Source organism: Bos grunniens, chromosome 8 (genome assembly GCF_055505025.1).
Source record: "Bos grunniens cultivar Pamir isolate PY7600 chromosome 8, Bosgru_T2T1.0, whole genome shotgun sequence".
Classification (NCBI taxonomy): Eukaryota; Metazoa; Chordata; class Mammalia; order Artiodactyla; family Bovidae; genus Bos; species Bos grunniens.
Genome location: NC_141172.1, coordinates 98,331 through 121,176, shown reverse-complemented (window position 1 = coordinate 121,176; position 22,846 = coordinate 98,331). Strand labels below are relative to the sequence as shown.

Below are 22,846 nucleotides of genomic sequence, written 5' to 3'. Positions count from 1 at the left end.
GACAAGCCAGCTGACACCCCAACCCTGCCAAGCCCCTGCCCTCGTCCCTCCAGCGCCAAGACCTACCTGGTGTTCTCACACCTGGCAGTGGGTCCCACCGGGGTACAGGTGCTCCTGCCCCTCCCACGGGAAGCCTTGTCAGCCCGCTGTGCGCTCACCCCCCTCGTCACCCACGACCAGCATCCCTACCCCCGAGGCCACGTTGTGCCCCTCTCCCCCCAGCTGGGGTATTTCTGCCCGGACACTGACCAGGACAGCATGAGGCTGCCCAGGATCACATAAACACATGTGCTCAACAACCATGACACCAACTCATGACATGTACCAGCATCTGATGCTCGTGCCCAGCAGTCCCAGGAGCACACGTGTGCTCAGTCGTCGAGTGAACAGCACGAGAGCAACAAAACAAGGTGTCCTGGGCGTGTCAGGACCAGGTTCACTCCCAAGACGCCACGGATATGGCTCCACAGACTGTGTGTCTCCCTCCCCGGAGGCAGTTTGCAAACCTCTGTGCTTGTTCCCAGAAACACAGTCTGCAGGTGACTTACCTGTCTCCTTTGAGGTGTGTGGTCCCTGCACCCACACGCGTGCTGCTGCACACACCCTGCTGTCAGCCTGGGGTCTGCCGGGTCCCCACGACTCCTGCTTGCCAAGGACAGCACGGCCTCGCAGCCCGAGAGACGCGGGACACCCCGGGAGGCTGCACGCTACACGACACACAGCGGCCGTGACCCCGGGGCACGCTGACCGAGGGAATCAAAGGCCAAACCACACGTTGTCATAGAGATTTTAATAGGTTTTCTGATTGACTCATCACAGTCACCATTTGTACTGTAATGATATGCAGCTTTACTACACTAGTATAAATAAACAGATAAATACAGCTCTAGGCAACATCGCAGATGAACAAACTAGGCATTCATGAGTCAGAACTGAACACAGTTATTAAGGAGAAGAGATGCTGACACCCTGCCCATTCTCATCATACCTTCTCAGAAAAGGCACTCCAATGAGGCTCCACCTGCGCTCCACTGGGCCGGGCACTTCCACCGCATGGTCTCCAGCTCCCCTCGTCGGGCTGACACGCAGACACCCCACATACCAAAAGGAAAAGTGGAATGGAGTGACAGACACAACCACAAGCGTGCTGGAGGCACAGCCCGCCCCCTGCATCTCAGCAGGAAGGGCACACACTGAGGAGAGAATTGGCATCCGCCCGAGATGTCAGTGTGAAGCAGGACCCAAAATCGGAAAGGAAACGAGGGAGACAAAACACGCCACGTGTGACGCCACGTGCGACGCGGTGCGGCCACGGAGCCCGCACGCTCACTGGGCCTCGGGCAAACGCACGGACGAGAGGTTGAGAGGAGACCAGCTGACCTTGGTTCAGGAAGGGCTGTCTCCACACGCTGGGAAGCAAGTGCGGAGGTGGCCGGAAGGGGGAAACAGGACACAACACTAACTGCAGGCAGAGCAGAGCTCAGGTGTCGTGGAATTCCTAACATCTGCTCACCTCTCAGTGGTCGTTCTCATATGGCTTCGAGATCTTATAAATCCTCAGCATCATAAAATCTTCTGTGATCTCCCAGACCTTACAGGTTTATTAAGAATCAAGAGGTGAACAATCACTTCCAAAATATAAAAACAGCTCATTGCAAGATGTGTTTCAGAAAAATGTCTGTCTCTAAAAATTCATTTTGCCTCCCAAGATGCATAATCCAGAATTTTCAGGCCAGTGCTTCAAGTGAACTGCCTTTGCTGATGTGAACTGAGACCATGATCAAGACAGGTATTTTCCAAAACCCCAAATTCCAAACACATGCGGTACATTTTCAGCCCACTGTGCAAGAAAGTGCAGCGTGGATTCAAAATGTCACTGGACACCTGGACGTGACCTCCACGAAGGTTCACAAGTTCTGTTCAGATCAACATTTTAACTGCTACCTCTGCCATTCTATTGTTTTCTTTTCTGTTTAAGGTTAACATTATTTAACTTTTAATCTGCGAAATGATACATAGTGTTTCAGCTTCCAGTTAATGAGTCAAAATGGACAAGCTGGAAACACAACCCAGAGGATGGCAGTGAGAGATGAGAAAAGGTTTCCATACACGTGTGATCACAAAGAAACAACCACACCACATCTTAGACCCTCGTTCCCACTGTAAACTTTTTTTGTTCATATCTCCATATTTCTAAGTCTGAGTTAGTCTATAAAAATCACATTAAAAAGGTAAAAGTATTTAAGTGTGATATTAACTGATCTGTATTTTATAAATTTTAATCCATAAAAATATAAATAAGAATGGTAAATTTTTAAGAAAGAAATATACATTTAGTGCAAGTTATGAATTACATTTCTTCTTCAGTGTCAGCAGTAAAATACCTTAAGGAAAGGGGGAAAAAAAAAAACAGACTGATCTAATTTCAAGAAAAAGAAAATTTCCAGTGTTTAAACATGCAACTCATAGCAGGTGCAGCTCGACACAACACTTCCTTCTTGTCACTATCAAAGCAGCATCATTTCCTTACGCTCAATGGTACTTGTGTTATAGGAGTTTTAGAAACAGAAAAATCTGCGTTAAGACCAGTTCACATTATCCATCAAGTCAGAGAGGGTGAGAAAAGCAAGAAGAACACTGTCCATCCTTATCAGTCAAGTCCCCTGTGGTGGATGCTGAACCCCTACCCCCGCAGAGCTTCCGCGGCGCCTCGGCCCCGGTTGTGGTACCGGGCTTGCCCCAAGCACCTCGTGTGGGACACAGCACCCACTCCCCTCCCTGTGACGAGACCCCGGTACGACCACGCACATCTCAATATGAGAAAGGACTGCTCCCCACGTGCACACCACTCTCAGAGGCTTGGTGACAGCTCGCAGGGGAGGGGAGAGGAGAGGAAGAAGCTCGTCCGGAATGTAGAAAGGTAATGCTTTACCTGTACAGTTCAGGAGTTAAACACAACAGTTTTGATTTAAAAAACAAAAACAAACAAAAAAAAAAGGGCAAGACCTTACAGTCTTAGAGATGGCTCAATTCAGAGGGATCCCTTCTGACAGGGGGCCTGCCGGCCTCTCTGCAGGGCCAGAGAGGACGGGGTCCGGTCAGGGCCGCCTCCAGCGCTGAGCGCACGGCTGGGACGGCCCCACGCGGCTCGCCGGCGCCGGCGGGGAGGCCCGGCCGCCTCCACCGCCCCTCCCCGCACCACCGCAGCAGCCGCAGGAGCCCGCCGCCGCCGGTCCTGCTGCCTCCGGGTCAGAGCGAGCTGCTGCTGAGCAGGCAGGCCTCCTCCCCGGCCTCCTCCCCGTCCTCCGCCGCGGAGCTCAGTTGAACATGATGGAGGCGGGGTCTTGGTTTGCCGTCTGGGCCATATGACGGAGGATGTCTTTTTTTGTGATGATACCAAGGAGGCGTCTGAAAAGGACAAGCAGAAGGTTGCCGTTAAAAGGAAGGGAAAGGAGAAGTTAAACCCACAGCTAAATCCTTTCGGCTGACAGAAGGAGAGCAAAGCAATCAGCCCGAGTCTGTATTTTCAAACAGTATCTTGGTCAAGTAACTCAACATCCAGCAGCCATGCTCGGAGGTATCGAGCATGACGCCCCTAACCGCTCAGCGTCCCTGCCCTGAGACTGAGAACCGGACTGCGGAGGCAGAGCCTCTGAGTCACGTGAGCCAGCGCGTGAGAGAGCAGAATGCAGAACAAGAAGGGGCGCTGAGCCCGCCTGAGGAGAACAGCTCCTTCCCACCAGGCTGAGAGAGAAGAAAACATAATGACCAAGTCCCCTTTAGAGTGCACTTTTCTTTAAAGCCAAAATTAACTGTCTTTAAAAAAACTGACTTAAAGAGTGCCCAGCTGTATGCCAAATCTTCATGAAAGCACATACAATTCAGGTAAAATGCACTTAAAATGGTCAACACAGAATTTCAATCCCAAACTTCAGAACCCAAAGAATAAATCTCTAGGATGACCCGAGTTTCTACTACAGTCATCAATGTCTTCCTTTTCTGATTTTAGTCAAAAAAGGTACAGTGCTTTTATGAAAGTCTGAGTTGTTAACGCTTACATTAAAAGATAGGTGAAAAAAAAAAATCAAGAAGCAGTCCTAGAAGATTATTACAGACGAAGCAGAAAGCAGAAGGGATGAGTAGTTACTTATTTTTCTGGCCAGTGGTTTCTTCAAAAAGGATGCATGGAGATCAGTGCTAGATTGAAGTCTACAGGGACAGGCCTCATGGAGGGGTGACAACCAGGCAAAAGAGCCCAGCGTGAGACTGCCAGAGCCAGACAACTTATCAGAGAACTCGAAATCCTCTTTAGTCACGACCCCACTGGGACCCATGGCCACACGTGACCCTCAGCTGCTGCTCACACTCTAGAAACAGCCTACAGAGGGTGCTGGAGCCCAGGCCCCAGGATATGAGGGTGTATGGGGCGGGCGGGCTGCTGAGCTGGGTAACACCACGTGTGCACACGTGGGCTGACTCCCCACGACACAGCCAAGACCAGGGAAGAAAGACAGGGACGGGCTTGGGGGAGCTCCTGGGTGGAGTGGGGGTATCTGCTGTAGGATTGTACAGACCACACTGCCTACAGTCCTAAAGCCAAGGAGAGGCTCTGGTGGCCAGGAGGTGGGCCTGCTGCTTCCCAGGGCAGGGTGTGCACACACCCCCATGTGAGGAGGAGGAAAGGTCTAACAAAGCTGACGGGGGAGGCAAGGGCACGGAGCCACCCCCCGCCCGGTCTGGGGAGCAGCCGCGTGATCACCAGGGGCTCGGCGCGCCGCGTCAGCTCCTCCAGGTGTGCTACCATGTTCTTCTTGGTGATGATCCCCAAGAGGCTCCTGCAACAGACCACGTGATGCTAATGACTGCGAGGGACTTGGGCAGGGGTCCTACCATCATGATACAGAGGGCTAGAAAGAGCTAAAACGTGATGGGCTTCAGAAAAATACACACAGAAGTGCTCTGAAACCCCAGGTACCACTGCATTACCTCTACTGGCTTTTGCATGTGACGCAATCCTACTTTAAATACTGGTAGGTAGCTGTCCTTCTTAAATTAAAAATCAAGATTATAAAAGCTCAAAATGAAAATGACTGAAAAAAAAGTACAAAGAAACACCATCAATATAGAGCTGCACAACTCTGAACTACAGCTTCAAGTTCTCTCCACAGAGGAAAGTGCTTCTCATTCCTCAAGGGCCAGCCCCCGGCCCTCCTCACTGCATCCACCTTTATAATGGAAGTCAATGAATTCAGGGGGTATACACAATGGATGTTGAGAACCTTAAAAAGCTTTCATCTTTAAATTCTGGAAGCCCCTCCAGCACACTCCGCAGGGTGATTGGACACCCTGCCATCTGGCTAGGTCAGTTCTGTGTCGCACTGCCTCAGACCACCCCGGCTTCCTGAAGAACGAACTTCAGCAGGGGACCTGCTCAGTCAAGGGCTCTGGGCCCCCGGGAGGCTGCTTATACAGCGGTCAGTCACGGGGCAGGGAAGGCCCCCGGGGAGGGATGGGCAGGAAGCAGGCAGGGAAGCGCCTGGGAGAGGCAAAAACCGCTTCTTTGCAAATGTCTTCTCATCTTTTACAACAATGCACTTATCCTTAAGAACAAAGACAAGCTGAACAATTCTCAGAGCGTGGGAGCACCTCTCCCTCCAATAGCTCAGAACATGCCCCACATAAAATAAGCACCCACTCAGTTCTAAGAGAAACAATCACCAGTTCACCTGCATATATAGTTGGAATCAAGAAAACTGAGCATCTTGACATTAAGTAAAAGAACCCCAGTTTAATTCTTACTCGTTCTTCTCTACCTGATTACATACAATGATTAATTTCAGTTAGTAAGTTATTAAGCTCTGCCAAACCTCAAGGTACGTACGCAATGAGGTCAGTCATGAATTTATTAAGGACATAATGGCAAACTTATACATTTATAAAGTAATCTTTGTATTTACAAAGTAACAGCCATAAAGGGAGGAAATACATATGTTTCCTCTCTTTAGTTACTGGAGAAAAGCGATTTCAGAGTAATAAGGACAAACTCAGTACCGCTTTATTAATTTCAGAAGTCTGGGGAAAATCAATGCAAAATCTGACTCCCGTAAAAGATGATTTTGTTCCTTGAGGCGCACAACTCTGTAAGAGCAATAACAGCTCGACCAGCACCCTGCCCCAAGGTATCTGTGTCCAGAAACACCAGGCCCAGGAGCCCCTCTGCCCCCCGGCTTCCTCCCCCAAAGGTGCACGTTTGGAAAACCATGTTTACTGTCCGCCCCGTGTGCGAAGCTCCACAGTAAAGAAACCTCTACAGCATCTGATCCAACACTTTCCTGACCCACACGGCCACAGAACTCGTTCTGAGCAGTTCCTGTGAACTTCCTGCTGGTTCCACCAAAGCTGTAGGATTCTGAGAGATTCTGCTTATCAGAACACGAAACGTGGGCAAGACCCTCCCCCCAACCTCATTTTCTCCTTTCATATGCACGTCTGGATTCCTCAAGTCTTCTTCCCCCAAACACACAGCTGTTTTCCACCTCTAAGGACTCAGTAAGAAACCCTAACATGTTGACCACTAGACTCGCCACTAAATGCAGAAGATACGCGCTCTCTTCTTATATCAACCTATTTTCCTTAAAGGACAAAAATAAAGGAAATGTAATCACGGCACCTCCCACCCCAAGCTCTCTTGTGAAAAGGCAGGCTCAAGCGAGAACCTGAGCTGTCCACCCTGACCAGCGCCCTCCACTCACTCCTCTCTAGCGCCTGTGCCGCTCAACAACCTGGCACTATCAGCACAGTGCACGGTGGTAACGAACGCCAGGGCCTGGGACATGCTTCACCAGGACTGCGCAAGGACACGCCCACTGTCACGACTGGGGAGGACCAGCCACGGGGGGCACAGAGAGCAGCACGGAGCAGGTCAGAGTTGAGGATGACCCGGCCTGGCTTCCAACTGAGCCGTGCATTACTAAAGGGACCCCCACCCGTAAAGCTTTCGAAAAGGTACTCCATTTAGCATCTATTTATTAAGCTTTTAAACAATGATGCTTGGTACCATTATTCTTTAAACAACCCTAAACAAAAGAAAACAGCTATTCTGCTGACATACATCTCTTCTCCCATCAGTATCTGTGATATCTGATCATCCAACGCCCTGCCCATCACTGAAGATAAGCCTGAGGGTAAAACCGCCTTGCACACCAGTTATAAACCTGGAGGCTCACACCAAATAGACTTGTTTGGTCGATCACCATTTATCTCTCATTAGTTGTAAAATAATGTAACGTAAAATCCAGATTTCTGACGACATATCAGTAACTACAAGATACGCCCCACATAAACAAACCCAGGTTTACACTGTCCCCTGACAGCCAACATGCAGTTCACCCCAGTTCCCAACCTTCCTGTCCCAGCCTTTCTGGAGCCACTGCTACTCTCAACCCCAGTCCAGCTGATGCCCATTAACTGGAGGAAACCACAAAGTGGGAGGATTTCCCCCTACTTTCTCATTTCCCTATGGTTACACTAAAATAAATGGAACAAAAATAATCCTTAGAAAACCTCAAAAAGTCTCATTTTAGGGAAGGGATGTAAGAGGAAAGCTGTGAGAATCTGCTTTTCTCCCCCACAGGGAGTTGGAGAGGAGAAAAACCTTAATTTGAAGTAACTAATCATGAACATGAAAAGTACAATCAACTAATATTTGCAAAAAACCAACCATGTGCAAAATTTAGTGCCAAATAGCCTAGGAGGCCAAACCACATGCCTGCAGCTACATAAGCTCATGGTCTGGTGCCATGACTCCTCAAGTATGAGGCACATAAACCAACCTTAGCAGTCCACTCAGTCATATTTGACAACTAGTTACTAAGTCAAAATGAGTCAACTCAGTCATCGTATATATACATGCACAAACATGGCTTTGCAAACATGGGATGCTGGTTTAAAAACTAAAATTCAAACATTCAAATGCAGCAATATCACTATGTGATAAACAACAGAAACTGTAAGTGTCATCATGTCACACATGGGACCAAGAGATTCTTTATACTGAAAACAGACACTTGAGCACTTTAACATTGAAGGTAAATTATTTTATAGGATAATGTGAAAATATCTATTAAATTTTCAATGCATTAACTTTCAAATTTTTCACTTTTAGGACTTTATTCTTCAGATCAGTTTTGTTCAGTCACTCAGTCGTGTTGATTCTTTGCGACTCCATGGACTACAACATGCCAGGCTTCCCTGTCCATCACCAACTCCCGGAGCTTGCTCATGCCCATCAAGTCGGTGATGCCATCCAACCATCTCATCAACTGTCATGCCCTTCTCCTCCTGCCCTCAATCTTTCCCAGCATCAGGGTCTTTTCCAGTGAGTCAGTTCTTCATATCAGGAGGCCAAAGTATTTGAGCTTCAGCTTCAGCATCAGTCCTTCCAATGAATATTCAGGACTGATTTCCTTTAGGATGGACTGGTTGGATCTCCTTGCAGTCCAAGGGACTCTCAAGAGTCTTCTCCAACACCACAGTTCAAAAGCATCAATTCTTCGGCGCTCAGACTTCTTTATAATCCAACTCTCACATCCATGCACGACTACTGGAAAAACCATAGCTTTGACTAGACAGACCTTTGTTGGCAAAGTAATGTCTCTGCTTTTTAATATGCTGTCTAGGTTGGTCATAGCTTTTCTTCCAAGGAGCAAGCTTCTTTTAATTTCATGGCTGCAGTCACCATCTGCAGTGATTTTGGAGTCCAAGAAAATAAAGTCTATCACTATTTCCATTGTTTCCCCATCTATTTGCCATGAACTGATGGGACCAGATGCCATGATCTTAGTTTTTTTAATGCTGAGTTTTAAGCCAGCTTTTTCACTCTCCTCTCACTTTCATCAAGAGGCTCTTTAGTTCTTCGCCATAAGGGTGGTGTTATCTGCATATCTGAGGTTATTGATATTTCTCTCAGCTATTTCTCCCTGCATATTCTTCAGATATGCATATGTAAATCAGTACATACGAATGTTCACTGAATATTCTTTGTAACAGTATAATTCAAGAGAATGGATACAGTCAACTAGAAGGCAGGACAATGAACTGATCATAACCCTTGGCAAAGCTGTAAGCTCTCGGCATCCTGCCCACCATCATTTGCTCACTGTTACCACACTGACTACTACCTATTTCCTGTTCTCCCCTTTCGTGAGCAGTATTATTGTGGTTGTTTTGTTATTTCTCATCAATGCAGTCTGAGGGCATTTGAACCAGAAAACTTGCCCTTTGGTTTCCAGAACGGTGAACATTCCTTCAAGGCTAAAGACACTGTGGACTGTGAACATCAAGCCAGGTGCAGTGGCTGAGGAAGACCATGGAGCTCTTTCATAAGAAGGATAAGGGTTACGATGTGGCCGGAAGAGTGTGCACAGATGAGTATTTTAGTAGCCCAAGGAGTCTAGACTACCCGATGTCAATTCTCAGCCTTTCTATTATTAGCATACTCTGAGAGTTTTAAATATTAAATTATGCGACGACGCTGGCATCTGGAGGCCACGCAGCACCATTCTGGGGGGGCGATATGTATGCAGAAGTTGCAGGGTAGATCTCTGTGGAGAACTCCTCAGAGGAAGAGCCGACAGAGACGGCACCGGTAAGCCTGAAACGCCCTGAGCTGACCAGCCGTCCTGCAAGCTCAGAGCAACCACAGAGAGCCAAGGAAGCCCCGGGACTCTGTTCTGGACACCCTGAACCCACCACCACTCCCAGCAACTACCTTGCTGGGCTTGGCAAGAGTACCTGGACTCTATCATATAATAAAAAGAAAACGCTTATCTTGGGAAAAAACAAAAAGAGAACTCCCTGCCTTGATCAAGAGCTCATCCCTCCATCGACTCCTCCCTGCTTCCTGGAGTTACCTTCAGTGGCTAGCACAGTGCAAATGCTAGCCGTGAGTCACACTCTCTAGCTTCTATTTGTATTCCAGACCCTTACGGGCTAACACATTGTCCAAGAAATCACGGCACTTCCCTGGTGGTCCAGTGTTGACGACTCTACTGCCAGTGCAGGGGCATGGGTCCCGTCCCTGGTTGGGAACTGAGATCTCACATACCACACGGTATGGCCAAAAACAAACGAAAAAAGAAATCACCAAGAAAGAGACAGACTCTACTGGTCAACAATCACATCAAACAGCAAGAGGCAGGACTTCTGAGCTGGGAGGCTACTGTTCCCTGGACTACCTGTGCTGACCACGGGCCTGGGCACAGCTTCCCACATAGATGACCACCTCCATCCAGAGGGGCCGCAGGAGGGCTGCAGCCAGAGGTGCCCACCTCCTGCCGTCCCCTAGAGAGGGCCTGCCTGTCCTGTCTGCACAGGACGGCTGTGGGGCCGCCGGGGCCTCCCGTGCGCAGGCCTCCAGCAGGCTCACATGGTGTGGGCCAACCGCCCCTCCTACTCCCCCCAGCCTCACTGTCCTCAGCCTTCAGGTGCGGGCTCTGAGCACAAAGAGCAGCGTGGTAGGAACCAGGGGGCCGGAGAGAAAGGGCGGCAGGGAGGCACGCTGCAGGCCCGGGAGCAGGGAGCAGCGCCAGGCAGCAGGCTGGCGTCAGGGCCAGAGGCGCAGTGTCTCCCTGCTCCCCAACTCCCATCAGACCATACTTCCCCAAACCCCCACGTGGAGAAACACGGCCAGGTTATGTGCAAAGGGCAGAAAACCAATGTGTGCATTTTAAATACATAAGTGTTTATCTGCCAGACTGTATCCACAGGATTTGCAGATGGAGACTGTAGGAAAATGGAAACAGAGCATTTGCAAAAGGCTTTCAGCTAATCCACCAACTTTGTCTAATTATACACAATTTCCCTCACCACACAATTAATCAAACAGTAAACAGCCAGCTATTCAGAAAGTTGTTACTGTCCCAGAGACAGACACTCTGACCATGAAATATCTACAAGAACAGGCCGCTGCAGTGCTCCATGCAGTGGGGTCCACTGCTCTCCAAGAGTGACCCGTCAGCTTGGAGGCCCCCCCAGTCCCTTTGCAACCCCCTAGGACACATCACCTCCCTGCAGCCCTGAAGCGCTCCTGGTTCAGCAGAGACCTGGCAGTCAACACTTTGCCCACCCTTGGTAAGTGGGACTCTGAGGGGCTAATCCTGAACGGCAGACCTCCCCCGGGGGCCCCCCACCTGACCCCAAGGGCCCCGCACCTGAGGGGGACACACCCACCCGTTGTGCGTGACGAGGCACTGCCGCAGGCCCAGCTTCCGGAAGATGTCCACCACGATCTCCATGGGTGTGTGGTCTGTCACCGTGAACGGGCTCATGTCCAGGATGCTGCGGAGCTTCAGCGGCCGGGGGCTCTCGGCCGGCAGGGACGGGGTGTGCTGCGCAAAGCACACACGCGAGCTGCCCACAATCCCCTCCTGCTTTTTCCGGGCACTTTCTGCAGAGACAGAGAAGACCACCCATTACACACTGACAGGGCTCCTTCTGTTTTAATGGCGACCTGCTTATTCACAGACTTAAAACGATAAACAAACATATCCTTTTGACCTCTTCATTTTTTCCTCTCTTCCTAACCAAGAAAAAAACCCACTGAAAAGCTATTTCATGATCTCCTGTACTCAAAAGAATCAGAATCCACTAATAACAAATCGTCTTTGTGCAAATAAAATATTTTTGGTGTAGTCATTAGCATGGCATGATTTTTGTTGCTGCTGTCTAACACTGACGGACCAGGAAGCGTGCTGGGACCATGGGACCTGACACCTGCACAAGCAATGGGACAGCCCTCACTAAGGGAGCCTCCCCACCAGGGCCCGCCTGCGCCAGATCCACAGAGAACTCCAGCCTCCTGACAGGACTGCACTGTCTGTCCTCCACTGTGAACCAGCTAGTTCGTTCTGACATTCAAGCTTAATGTTCCCAGTGAGCCGTGAGGTGGGGTGAAACTATTCATACAGTCACGTTCCTGAAGGACACCGGCCAACTTTCATGGCTTATCTGTGAAGGCCGTGAAATCCTGCTCCTGGGGCCCCGCTGCCGGTGCTCCGGCCTTGTGTCTGCTTCCTCTGCCACCTCTCAATGTGCGAGACAGGACGTGGCCAGGAGGCAGAGCACTGCCGAGGAAGAACGCAGGCCACGGGGCGGGAGGAGGAAACCCACAAAAGGGAGAGCATACACAGGGAAAATGAAAACGCTCGTGTTCCTGCTGCTGAGTCAGTGTGAATTCAAAACTGCATACACATTTGGTATCTGTCATACTGAACATTATTTTGCACAGAAATTTTGCTACAAAAACATCTAAACAAACATACTAAGCATCAGTCCTGCATGAAGAGTGAGCACAGCTCGTAGACACAAGCTGCAACCCTTTCCACTCTTTCCGATCACTAAGGCCCGGCTTCACCGTGCGGTAACGCCCAGTGGGGTTCTAACACTGGGACTCCCGAGCACACTTCGAAAGCATGAGGAAGACAGGGGAGAAGAAAGCCCCTCAGCAACTGACATAAATGACTTCTGAAAACTGCTTGTTGAGCTGTTGTCAGCCCAAGGAAGCATCAGGTTACTGGCCCACCATGAATGACAGTCATTTGAGTGCTTTTAGAAAGCTAACCCCAATGGTCAACCTGAAACCTTAACTGAGCACATATTATACCATCAGTGCAACAAGCAGAAAGACTGCTTAAATATACATCCAACGATAAAACAATCCCAGAAGAGTCTAGAAAAACGCTATTGATGACTGTAACTCATTTACTTTTTTCCTGGAACTATGGGCCTTTACACCTGCACAAGCAAGGAGACAGCCCTTACTACGGGACAGAGGCACATGCCTAGGGAGTCCATCTGGGACTCTAATGTGTTGTCTGAAGAACACCACTTTTATATGAAGGCCGGCATTACTGACACAAGGACATTTACTGAACACGTACTAAGTGCCAGGACATCTCCTAGATTTGGTTTTTGGAAAAAAATAAATTGTTTTTGAATGTCATTCAAAGGCCTTTGAAGCAGAAATCATCATCTGAGTTTTGACATGATTCACTTTTTTTTAAGGAGTGCATGCAGATGAAGAGTTATACTTCTAGGAGAAGGGCTTACTTGTATTAATTTAGGAAACAAACAGGTCTCTATATTCACCGCATGGTGTTTCAACTACCTGAGCAGGTACAAGGCTCATTTTAACTCCTACAAAGAGATACACGAGAGACTGGTCCAGGGACCAGCGTTTGGATTCCTGAGTAAGCACCCTTTCACAGTCTGGGGTTGGTAACCCTGCTGTGGGGAGAGCCTGAGCAGGGTCTCCCCCAGGTGCGCTAAAGCTTTACTCGGCACAGAAGCTCCTGAGGGGGCAGGAGAGCCATGCGGCGAGGGGGAAGCCTGCCCCTGTGCCCCACCTTTCTGACCCTGGTCACTCTGTCCACGGCATTCAAGTTCTCACACATGAACAGTCTCCCTGTAAAACCCACAGTTCCTAGTACACAAACGGAAAGGAGCAGGTCTACTTTTACACCCTAAGGTGGAAAACAGAAAAGACAATTCCATTCACACTATGCTGCTGCTGCTGCTGCTAAGTCACTTCAGTCGTGTCTGACTCTGTGCGACCCCATAGACGGCAGCCCACCAGGCTCCCCCGTCCCTGGGATTCTCCAGGCAAGAACACTGGAGTGGGTTGCCATTTCCTCCTCCAATGCATGAAAGTGAAAACAGTTTGCTTTTTATTTACTTCTTTATTAGTATTTTGGTCACACCACAGGGTATGTGGGATCTAGTTCCCTGACCAGGGACCGAACCCGGGCCCCCTGAATTGGCAGCATGCAGTCTTAACCACTGGGCCACCAGAGAAGTCCTGTGCTTCATTTTAAAGAAACACACAACATCATGCCTAACTAATACATCTGGACCCAGAAAGGCAGGAGGCGTGTCTCTCCATTTGGACTAGACATAGACTTAAAAAAAGTTTTAATGAAAATAACATAAAAATGGGGAATTTATAAACAAATCTGGGGAAAAGTGGTCTTTTGAATCTTGAGTTTTCCCATCTCCAGACACAAGACAGCTCATGACTGACTTCAGCATTCTTTCTTGCTAATATCTTTTCAGAAGTACCTTATGTAAATATATATAGACAATATATTATATCTTATATAAATATATTAAACTACATACTATATCTTACATAAATATAAACTACATACTATGGTTTATATAAATATACATAAACTACATATTATATCATATATAATATGTTGTTTATAACATAAAAAACCTAGTGCACAGGTCTATGTTTCCCATTCAAAAACTAAAACTTCAGCAAAATATATGTGCATGAATATTTAAGGTATGGTACAACAGACCACAATGTAACCAAGCTTTCTGACAACAGGGTTTGATAACTCACCCAACCTAAGGCCCCTCGAGTCCCTGAAACCTGTCATGCCAATATTTTATTTCCCAAGACAGTAATAAAAAATATTTTAAAATATATCCACAGAATCAATGGGAGTACAAATAATTCTTAACTTTACCACCGTCTTATCTTTTAAAAACCTGAGCTTTTTCCTTTAAATTTCTAACACCAAAATTCTGACCCTTTTATTCTTCATTTACTATTACAGCTTACAGTGTAAAAAAGTAAAGAAGGAAGCTCTTCTCTGGTGGCACGTCAGCCGTGGTGGCGGCCCGGAGGTGGACGCACCTGTGCGTAGCCCTGATGCCACACACATTGGAACCCGCACTCCGTGGCCTCCAGCAGAGCTCGCAGCGCCAGGACCGCTGGGCTGTGGAGGCCTCCAGGCTCTATCTCCGCAGCTGAACTGGCTGATCTGAAGACTTGCTCTCCTGTCTCTGCGTGAATAGCTTTTGTAGCTGACAGCTTCCAGTCTGACTTGAAAAATACTGCTCATCCCACCATCCAGCCTTCCCTCGTAAATGGTGCAAGAACTCAAATACTTTACAACCCTTCTGCAGCAGCCAGAGAGGTCAGCTGGAGGGAGGCACCAGGTTCACAGGAATGACCTTTGGGGACAGGCTGAATGGTCTGCGTGTTCAGCTCCAAGTCCTCTATTGAACACTGGGAGTGAGTATCAAAGCAACAGCTGGACGAAAATACCCTCTGTCACCTCTGGGGTTTTGGGAAGAGCAGTCAGACTGTAGAAAAGGAGTCAGATTATGCAGAAGTCTTACCAGCCTCATCAATACTGCAGGACTACAAGGAAAGGGGATAAATACATTTTGGAAGAACAAAATTGGCTTCCTCCTCAGAAATGGTTTATCTCCAAAAAATAACACAGATGGCTAATAAACTACCAATACATTTTCAAGAATGTCAGCACAGAATACAGAAGGACTTCCTTTTTTATCCTGGCACTTAACCAATAATAAAATCTCAATTATCTTTTTCACTTGAAACTATACATTACAAATTAGTAGTATAAATCTAAATTCCAAAATCAAAAAAAGCAACACCCTGTGGATTGGATATGAAACAGACCAAAGATGATGGGATTTTCAATAACTTGCATTCAAAATGAGAATGTATTTAGCTGAATACCTCAACACTTACTAAAGCCTCATAGTGCTAGTTCATGTTATTATGAAAGCTGTCAACAAAACTTTTCTGGTCAAGTAGAGTCTGACTCTACTTGAAATAATACCAAATCAAAAGTTCAAATAATATTTAGGTGGGAAACAACCCAGGGAAGCATAAATGCCTTTCCTAAAAAAATCCTAAGAGATTAAGAGATACACAATATACCACTTGCCCCCACAAACTCAACAGATTATATTTTCCAGTTTCCCTTTCTTTCAGAAATCTATTATATATTTATATCTGGCCACCTAGGTACCCAGATACCGACAGCCAGTCAGAGATGGGCGTGTGTCTGTGTGTGTGGGTTTCTTTAAAAGGGTACCTATGGCAATGGTCAGGTCTCTCCTGAGGGCAAAGCCCACGAGTCTCTGCGACTCCCTGGACATGATGACAGGAAAACCGTTGTAGCTGGTCTCATTGATCATGTTCTCTATGTCGTCCACCGTCATGTTGTCCTGGGTCAGCACGGCCAGCGGGGGGTCGCTCCTCCGAGGTCTCATGACATCGGCAGCCAGGGTGGTGTGGGTGAACTCTTCTTTGGCATCCAGGAAGGGGTACCCATTCAGCCGGATGTGGGCTTCATAGATGCCTTCCCTCCCGAAGGCGTCGCCCACCCATTTGCTGGTCATCACGGCAGCCATGAGGGGCACGATGTACTCCAGGCCTCCCGTGAGCTCAAAGACGATAACCACCAGGGACACGGTCATCCTCGTCACACCGCCTGAAAAACAGGAAGGGCCCGCGTCAGGGAGCACAGGCCCCACCAACCCACGGCGGCAGAACTGCTCCACGAGGCGGGTGAGCCCAAACTATGAACACAACTTAGTGAAGAGAACCAGGACTATTGCGGTAAGATCCCGAGAAACGCACACCTTCTTTATAACATTTCAAACCTGGTATACTTCAGATAAAAAAAAAAACCACAGCTGACCAGCTAAAACGGTCTGCTGTTTTGGTTTATAGCGACATAATCTCACCCCTATGAAAGCTGATGGTTAATTCTTAAAACAGTTTAGTGAAGCATATCATAGCTAACTTATTTACCACCCACTTACAAATTAAACTCCTGTGGGTAGAATATTAAATTAATGCATCTGTCCTCTAAATCTCTTCAAGATGAGTGAAAACGTTTGGACACCTTGTGAGTTCTGTTAATACTGTAATACCCCCTTAGAAAGCCCTTCTGAACCATTCTCCGTGTCCACAAGACCACCACAGGGACCCACCCTTCCCTGACCCAGGCCTCTCCACCCACTGAGCTGTCTGCCCCCCATCTCCAGCTACTCATACCTTATCTTATTACAGTCCTGCTTGACTCATTTCCAACTGTGAAGACCTCAGGTGACCCCTTAGTGCAGAAACCACCACACACTCAAAACTAAACTCCTCCTCTTCTCCAAAGAGCTCACCATGCAACCTCCCTGATGCCAACACCAGGCACCACGTCGCTCCTGACAACCGAGTGGCCACTCCTGATTCATCCCTTTACTCGGGCACCAAGACTCTCAATTCGTCCACTCAGATTTGCTCTGCAAATCTCTGTGCAGGGGTCCTTTTCACAGTATCTTCACTCCTACCAGCCTAGTCAGCCCTCAGGACTCTGTTCCTCAACCTGAGTCGTTTTGTCTTCCCTTGCTGACTGCAGCCCCCATTACCTTCCACCCACCTGACCGGCCGCATTCCCAGGTTAGCCTCTCCTCAGCGCTACTTCTACCACGCTGCTTCTCTGCTCAACACCCTACCAGGGGATCGCAGTCTATACAGTATCAAGCTTAACCTCACTCTTTTTGTTATTAGCCTAAGAACAGAAGGCAGAAAGAACCCACTATATATGATGTATCTGCATTACGCTATGGATGCCCCAAGCAGTTTACAAAAGCTTCTATTATTTTTAACTACACGCACATTTTATCAGGTATTATGCTAACAGTTTTATATGCGTACCATTGTATATAACCCCCAACAGCAAGAGACAAGTAGTTACTACTTCCATTTTGAAGAAAATAAAAAATCAAGAAGTAAAGGAACTTTCCCAGAGTCTTCATGTTGAAAGTGGCAAAGCCACAACCCTGCTACAGACCTGACCGATTCCAAACACAAACTCGTCCTGATGAGAATCACGCTCCTCCTCACCAACACAACTCCACTTCCTGAGGTGCCCGCAGTGCTCTCTCCTGCAACACGGCCAGTTTCTTCCGCCCCCACGAGCGCCAGGCCCAGCATCCCAGTTTTGCTGTCTGCACATTCCTGGCCTCGTGAACGAAGTCGCCCTTTGCCAAGCCCGCGCCTCTCTCGGCACAAAGGGAACGCCCACCCGGGCCGAGCCCCTGCCACCCGCTCACCTCGCGGCTCTGCTGCCCCCGTGGCAGGAGGGCCTGCGTTCACACTTCTTTCTGTGTCATTCCTCACTTCCCCATGGCACGGATGAGTACCTGCTTCTCTAGAGAGAACCACTCTCTCTGTCACTTTCATCTACAACACACCTGAAGATCAGTAACTACACAATTTTAACTCACTGAACAGAACTAAGTCAAAATACCAAGTATAACTAAATATAGCCAAAATTATGCTGACATTTTAAATATAAAATAAGTAACAATTTTTCATGTTTAAGAGGATAAGAAATAGATTCTTAGGAATTTAATGCCAGTATTTTGCTTTTCTTTTCATTAAAACAGAAGCTATCTTTTCCCCTTCTGCTATTGACGCACCTTAAGCAGAAGCAGCCTGGTAAAGAAATCTTTTAGTACGGCTCACAGTCATCACCGCAGAGCTGGGGCGAAGGTGCTCGGAGCTCTGCTGGAGTGTGGACCCAGGAACCATGCCAGAGGTCACAGGTAAGCCTAGCAAAGAGTAAGCAACTCCTCGGACAGGACTAGACAAGCCTATGTTATCCGAGATGTTTGCTGTCATAAAGTAGTACACGATATTGAAATGAAGTTAACCACACCTACAGTTTTGCACTAATGCGTGCTCCGCTGCTGCTGCTAAGCTGCATCAGTCGTGTCCAACTCTGTGCAACCCCATAGACGGCAGCCCGCCAGGCTCCACCGTCCCTGGGATTCTTTAGGCAAGAACACTGGAGTGGGTTGCCATTTCCTTCTCCAATGCATGAAAGTGAAAAGTGAAAGTGAAGTCGCTCAGTTGTGCCCGACTCTTAGCAACCCCATGGACGGCAGCCTACCAGGCTCCTCCGTCCATGGGATTTTCCAGGCAAGAGTACTGGAGTGGGGTGCCATTGCCTTCTCCAAACGCGTGCTCAGGGACAGGTAAAGTGAAAACTAGCTCTACACAGGCTGATGTCCCCGCTGGGCCCTTCTCCCTGACCCCACTCCTCTCCAAGCCACACACACACATACACACACACATACACACACACACACCCCAGTCTCATTACCTAGGCATGCAGCCACCCACACACACACACACACACACACACACCCCTCCCCGCCCAGTCTTATTACCTAGGCATGCAGCCGCACCGACCATGGCATACAGGCCGGGGGTGATGCAGTCAGCGCCGACCTCACACCACTCCTTAAAGATGAACCAGTCGTGGTGATAGTAGGCCAGCTGCTCCACCGCGATGCCCACGATGCGGCCGGCGATGGCGCCAATGGCCATGCTGGGGATGAACAGGCCAGACGGGACCTGCGACAGGGCAGATGCTCAGTGAGACGGGTTCTCTGCGCACCTGCCCTGCATAAGTAGTGGGACTCTCCTCTCACAGGGCAAAAATAAAGCTGCAGCAAACCCTGGCAACAGTCTCCCTAACAATCCCAACTGAGTTACAGAGTAACAAACCACCTTCTCCAGCCCAAAGAGATGGTAACAAAACGTCTCCTTAGAAGGGACCAAACAGGCATCTCATTCTCCTGCATGTTAGAGCTTCAGCCAGGGTGGAGGAGGATGGGGGGTCTTAGTGGCCTGCTCTGCAGTGACACAGGAGGCCGAGCTGGGGCTCCCCACACTGGGCAGCCACACCCTATTCCCTGGGAATCTGGTCTGCAGTACACAACGAGGAATTCAGGGTGTTAATCAGCTGACCTTAAAACAGATTATCCAGGATGATGGGGATGGGCCTGAAGTATCACAAAGGCTTTTTAAAGGTGAAAGAAAAATTTAGAAGCGTTGTGTCAGAATGCAGAGATAAAACGAGATATGACCAGACACACTGGTTCTGAAGAGAAGGAAGGGGGCCATGAGCCAAGGCTCCTGGAGGCTGGAAAAGGCATTAAAACTGATTTTCCCCAGAACCTCCGTCACTCACGTGTACATGGTAACTTCAGCCCAGCGAGATCCAATTTGGAGTTCTGATCTCTGTGATTGTATTAAATGTGTGTGATTTTGTGGTGATTTGTCACAGCAGCAATAGGAAGCTAATATAAGTGGCTTTAACACATAATCACAACTCTGACACCACCCCCGAAGTAGAGAGTATGTCCTCCCAAGAACCCAGGACCTTGGTGACCATATGCAGAGAAAAAAACACAGCAGGCGGCATATGCAGGAGACAGCTTGGGCTGGGCTAGAAACGGTCCTCTTAGGACCCTCGCTGTGGGGACCCTGAGCTGCCACGAGAGGCACCTACCAGCCTCACCCACCCACACCCCACCCAGGCCACCATGTAGGAAAAGCCAGAGACAGGAGAGAGACAGACAGAGGGACAGATAGGGCAGGAGCCCTGGCGGTCCATCCCAGCTGTCAGAACCTGCTCAGCCCTGCTGCCTGACATACAGGTGGCTCTGAGATGCCCGGCCCGCACCATGTCTGCGGACAGCCGCAGAGCTGACCACACACAGCCTCGCTGCTAAGTACCCCTCCTGCTGACCCAACAGCGAGAGCACAGCGAGCAGCTCTCTTAAGCTGCTGGGCTTGGGGTCAGCTGCTATACAGCAACAGACACCATGCTCAACAAGACATCCTAACAAAGTCTTTTTCCCACAACTAAAAATTAAACCCCAAAGACAGCTTTCTCTGTCTGTATTTGTGACTCATCTTCAGATAAAACCTTCGTTTCTCTTGCCATGTACAAGTCTTGGACCCGCCACGGTTACCTCAGGATCCCCTCACATGGACACTTACCTTGATACCAAAAGTGAACACAGTCATTATGATCTTAAATATGAGAGCCAAGCACAGCTGCCATATGGCGGAGTACACCCCTAGGCCCGCAGGACGGTCGGGGATGTCGTCCACGATCTTGCTGGCGTTCATGTCGTTCCTGTAGTCGCACAGGGAGGAGGACTCCAGAGGCCCGCAGTCCGTGAACAGCTCTTTGATCAGCTCGCTGGTGTTGAGCCGCGTGTACGGGTTGGGGAAGGCGACCACAGCGGTGATGGCCGCCACCACGATGACCTCGAGGACCGGGTACTTCCCGAACTTGGTGGACTTGCGGCGGCGACACCAGGCAATGTTGGCCCTGATAAAGAAGGCTCCCCAGAGCCCGCCGAACACCCCCAGGAGGATAAAGGGAAACAGTTCAAACAGGTACCATGGAGTGTGATACTCCACGTAGAAGAGGACCAGGCGGCTGTTACCGAACGGATTGATGGATCTCAGAACAAAGGCAGCCACCAAAGCAGCAAAGAACGACCTCCACAGAGTCTTCAGAGGAAAGTAATAGCTGACCTAGGAAACCAAGGGAGAAATTAATGCTGTGATTTTAGAAAACTGTTCTGACAGGTTATAACTTGAGCAGTAAATATCAACGCTCTAAATTTTTCTGCAGCTAGAATTTATACATAATGGATTTTAATGCAGTAAGAAAAACACCACTATCTTAGTAACCTTGGCTATCACACCATTACAAATTCACAATATCGACTGATTATAAATGTCTAATAACCATTTAAAATACCTAGCATTGTGTTATTTTCAAAATGAGCTTCACCCCAGTTCAGTCGTGTTAGTTAAGAATAAATGTACCATTGCCGCTCCTGTTAGTTCACAAAAAAAGGATTAAATTTCCCTCCTCTCTACTGAAGCAAAAAAACGTAAACAACTCGGGGAGAAAAGTAAATTTTAAACCATTTCTGAGTCACAATTTTGTGTAAAAACTCTTAAGCACCAATGAGAGAACAAAAACAAAATATCCCCCTTAAGTGACTAGAATTATTTCCTTAAACATCAATAAGGGCCACAGAAGTAATCACACACAAAAGCTAAAAAGATGACTAAGAAACTGATTAAAAATCTTAAATAAAAACAAAGCTATAATTTAGCAAATAAGGACTGTTTCAAATATTTTCTATTAAATCTAATTCATTTGTGCTTACTTTTAATCATATCAAAAAGGTTAAATTTTAAATAACCACATACATGGATAATATTTTTTAAGACTTCTCAATAAAGAACATACATATTACTTTTTTTGACTTTTTAATAGAAGAAAGAGTGAAAAGCAACTATGAAACAAATTTGAAAACTCAAAAACAAAGTATCTATCACACCAGCTAACAAGACTGAGAAGTGCGCCAAAATACACACGTCATGGTGCTTGTGCTTCACTTTATTGCTGCTGGCGGCTGTGGTCTTAACCCACCTCTTCCAGACTGAACAGCACTCCTCCGATCGGTGCGCCGAAAGCCACAGAGACGCCTGCAGCGGAGGCAGCCGACAGCACCTACGAAGAAGATGCAGCCGTTTCATACGCTTACAGACTCAGCAGGCCAAACTCAGTGTCTGCGTGTACTCAAGACTGTCTACATCCCCAGCCAAATTTAACTCACATGTCACCTTCCTCTCCAAGCAAACACAAAATATTTCTTCTAAAAACACTTTTTTCTCTTCTGCTTTAAAAGTCATTCAAATACTCAATACTCAGTCAAAACACATTTGCATGAGATATACCAACATAAACAGGATGTAAAGGAGAAAAGGCAATGAATTCAAGCATCAAGATGCCTGCATGAGAAGACCAGCAAGCCAGGACTGGGGCTCAGGGAGAGCCGTTTGTTTTTAAGTAGGATATCATTTCTTCAGATTTCAGGGCTCACTGCTTCATCACTATCATTACTTCAGTCCACATCCTAGTGAAATGACCAGAGAACTGCAAACCCATCCCGTTTCCCTACATTTTTAGTCAACTGAGTCCTCTGAAGAGATGGCTGCTGCCACCACGGGAGCCTCATGTGAAGGTGCAAACCCCAGCTGCCCCAAGGGCCCAGGCTGACCGCCCCAAACCCCAGCACACAGGCCACGGGAAGGAAGGAACAGAACTCAGGGTCCCCCTCCAGCTCCCACCAG

General features: G+C 48.2%; 1 protein-coding gene across 11 annotated transcripts in view; it reads right to left on the bottom strand.

Annotated features, from left to right (window-relative positions):
• Window positions 1-775: 775 nt before the first annotated feature.
• CLCN3 (Cl-/H+ antiporter 3) overlaps window positions 776-22,846 on the bottom strand; it is an 89,067-nt gene continuing 66,996 nt past the window's right edge. For 7 of the 11 annotated variants that reach the window (XM_086414174.1, XM_086414173.1, XM_086414172.1 and 4 more), the window contains 7 exons: window positions 22,143-22,223; window positions 20,684-21,229; window positions 19,063-19,249; window positions 15,921-16,319; window positions 11,230-11,446; window positions 4,760-4,835; window positions 776-3,408 (listed from right to left, as the gene is read on the bottom strand). In XM_086414174.1, coding sequence (XP_086270300.1) covers window positions 3,250-3,408; window positions 4,760-4,835; window positions 11,230-11,446; window positions 15,921-16,319; window positions 19,063-19,249; window positions 20,684-21,229; window positions 22,143-22,223 — 1,665 coding nt within the window. In that variant the 3' untranslated portion in view covers window positions 776-3,249. The remainder of the gene's footprint in view (window positions 3,409-4,759; window positions 4,836-11,229; window positions 11,447-15,920; window positions 16,320-19,062; window positions 19,250-20,683; window positions 21,230-22,142; window positions 22,224-22,846) is intronic. The other 4 variants (XM_086414180.1, XM_086414179.1, XM_086414178.1 and 1 more) reach the window with 1 other exon arrangement.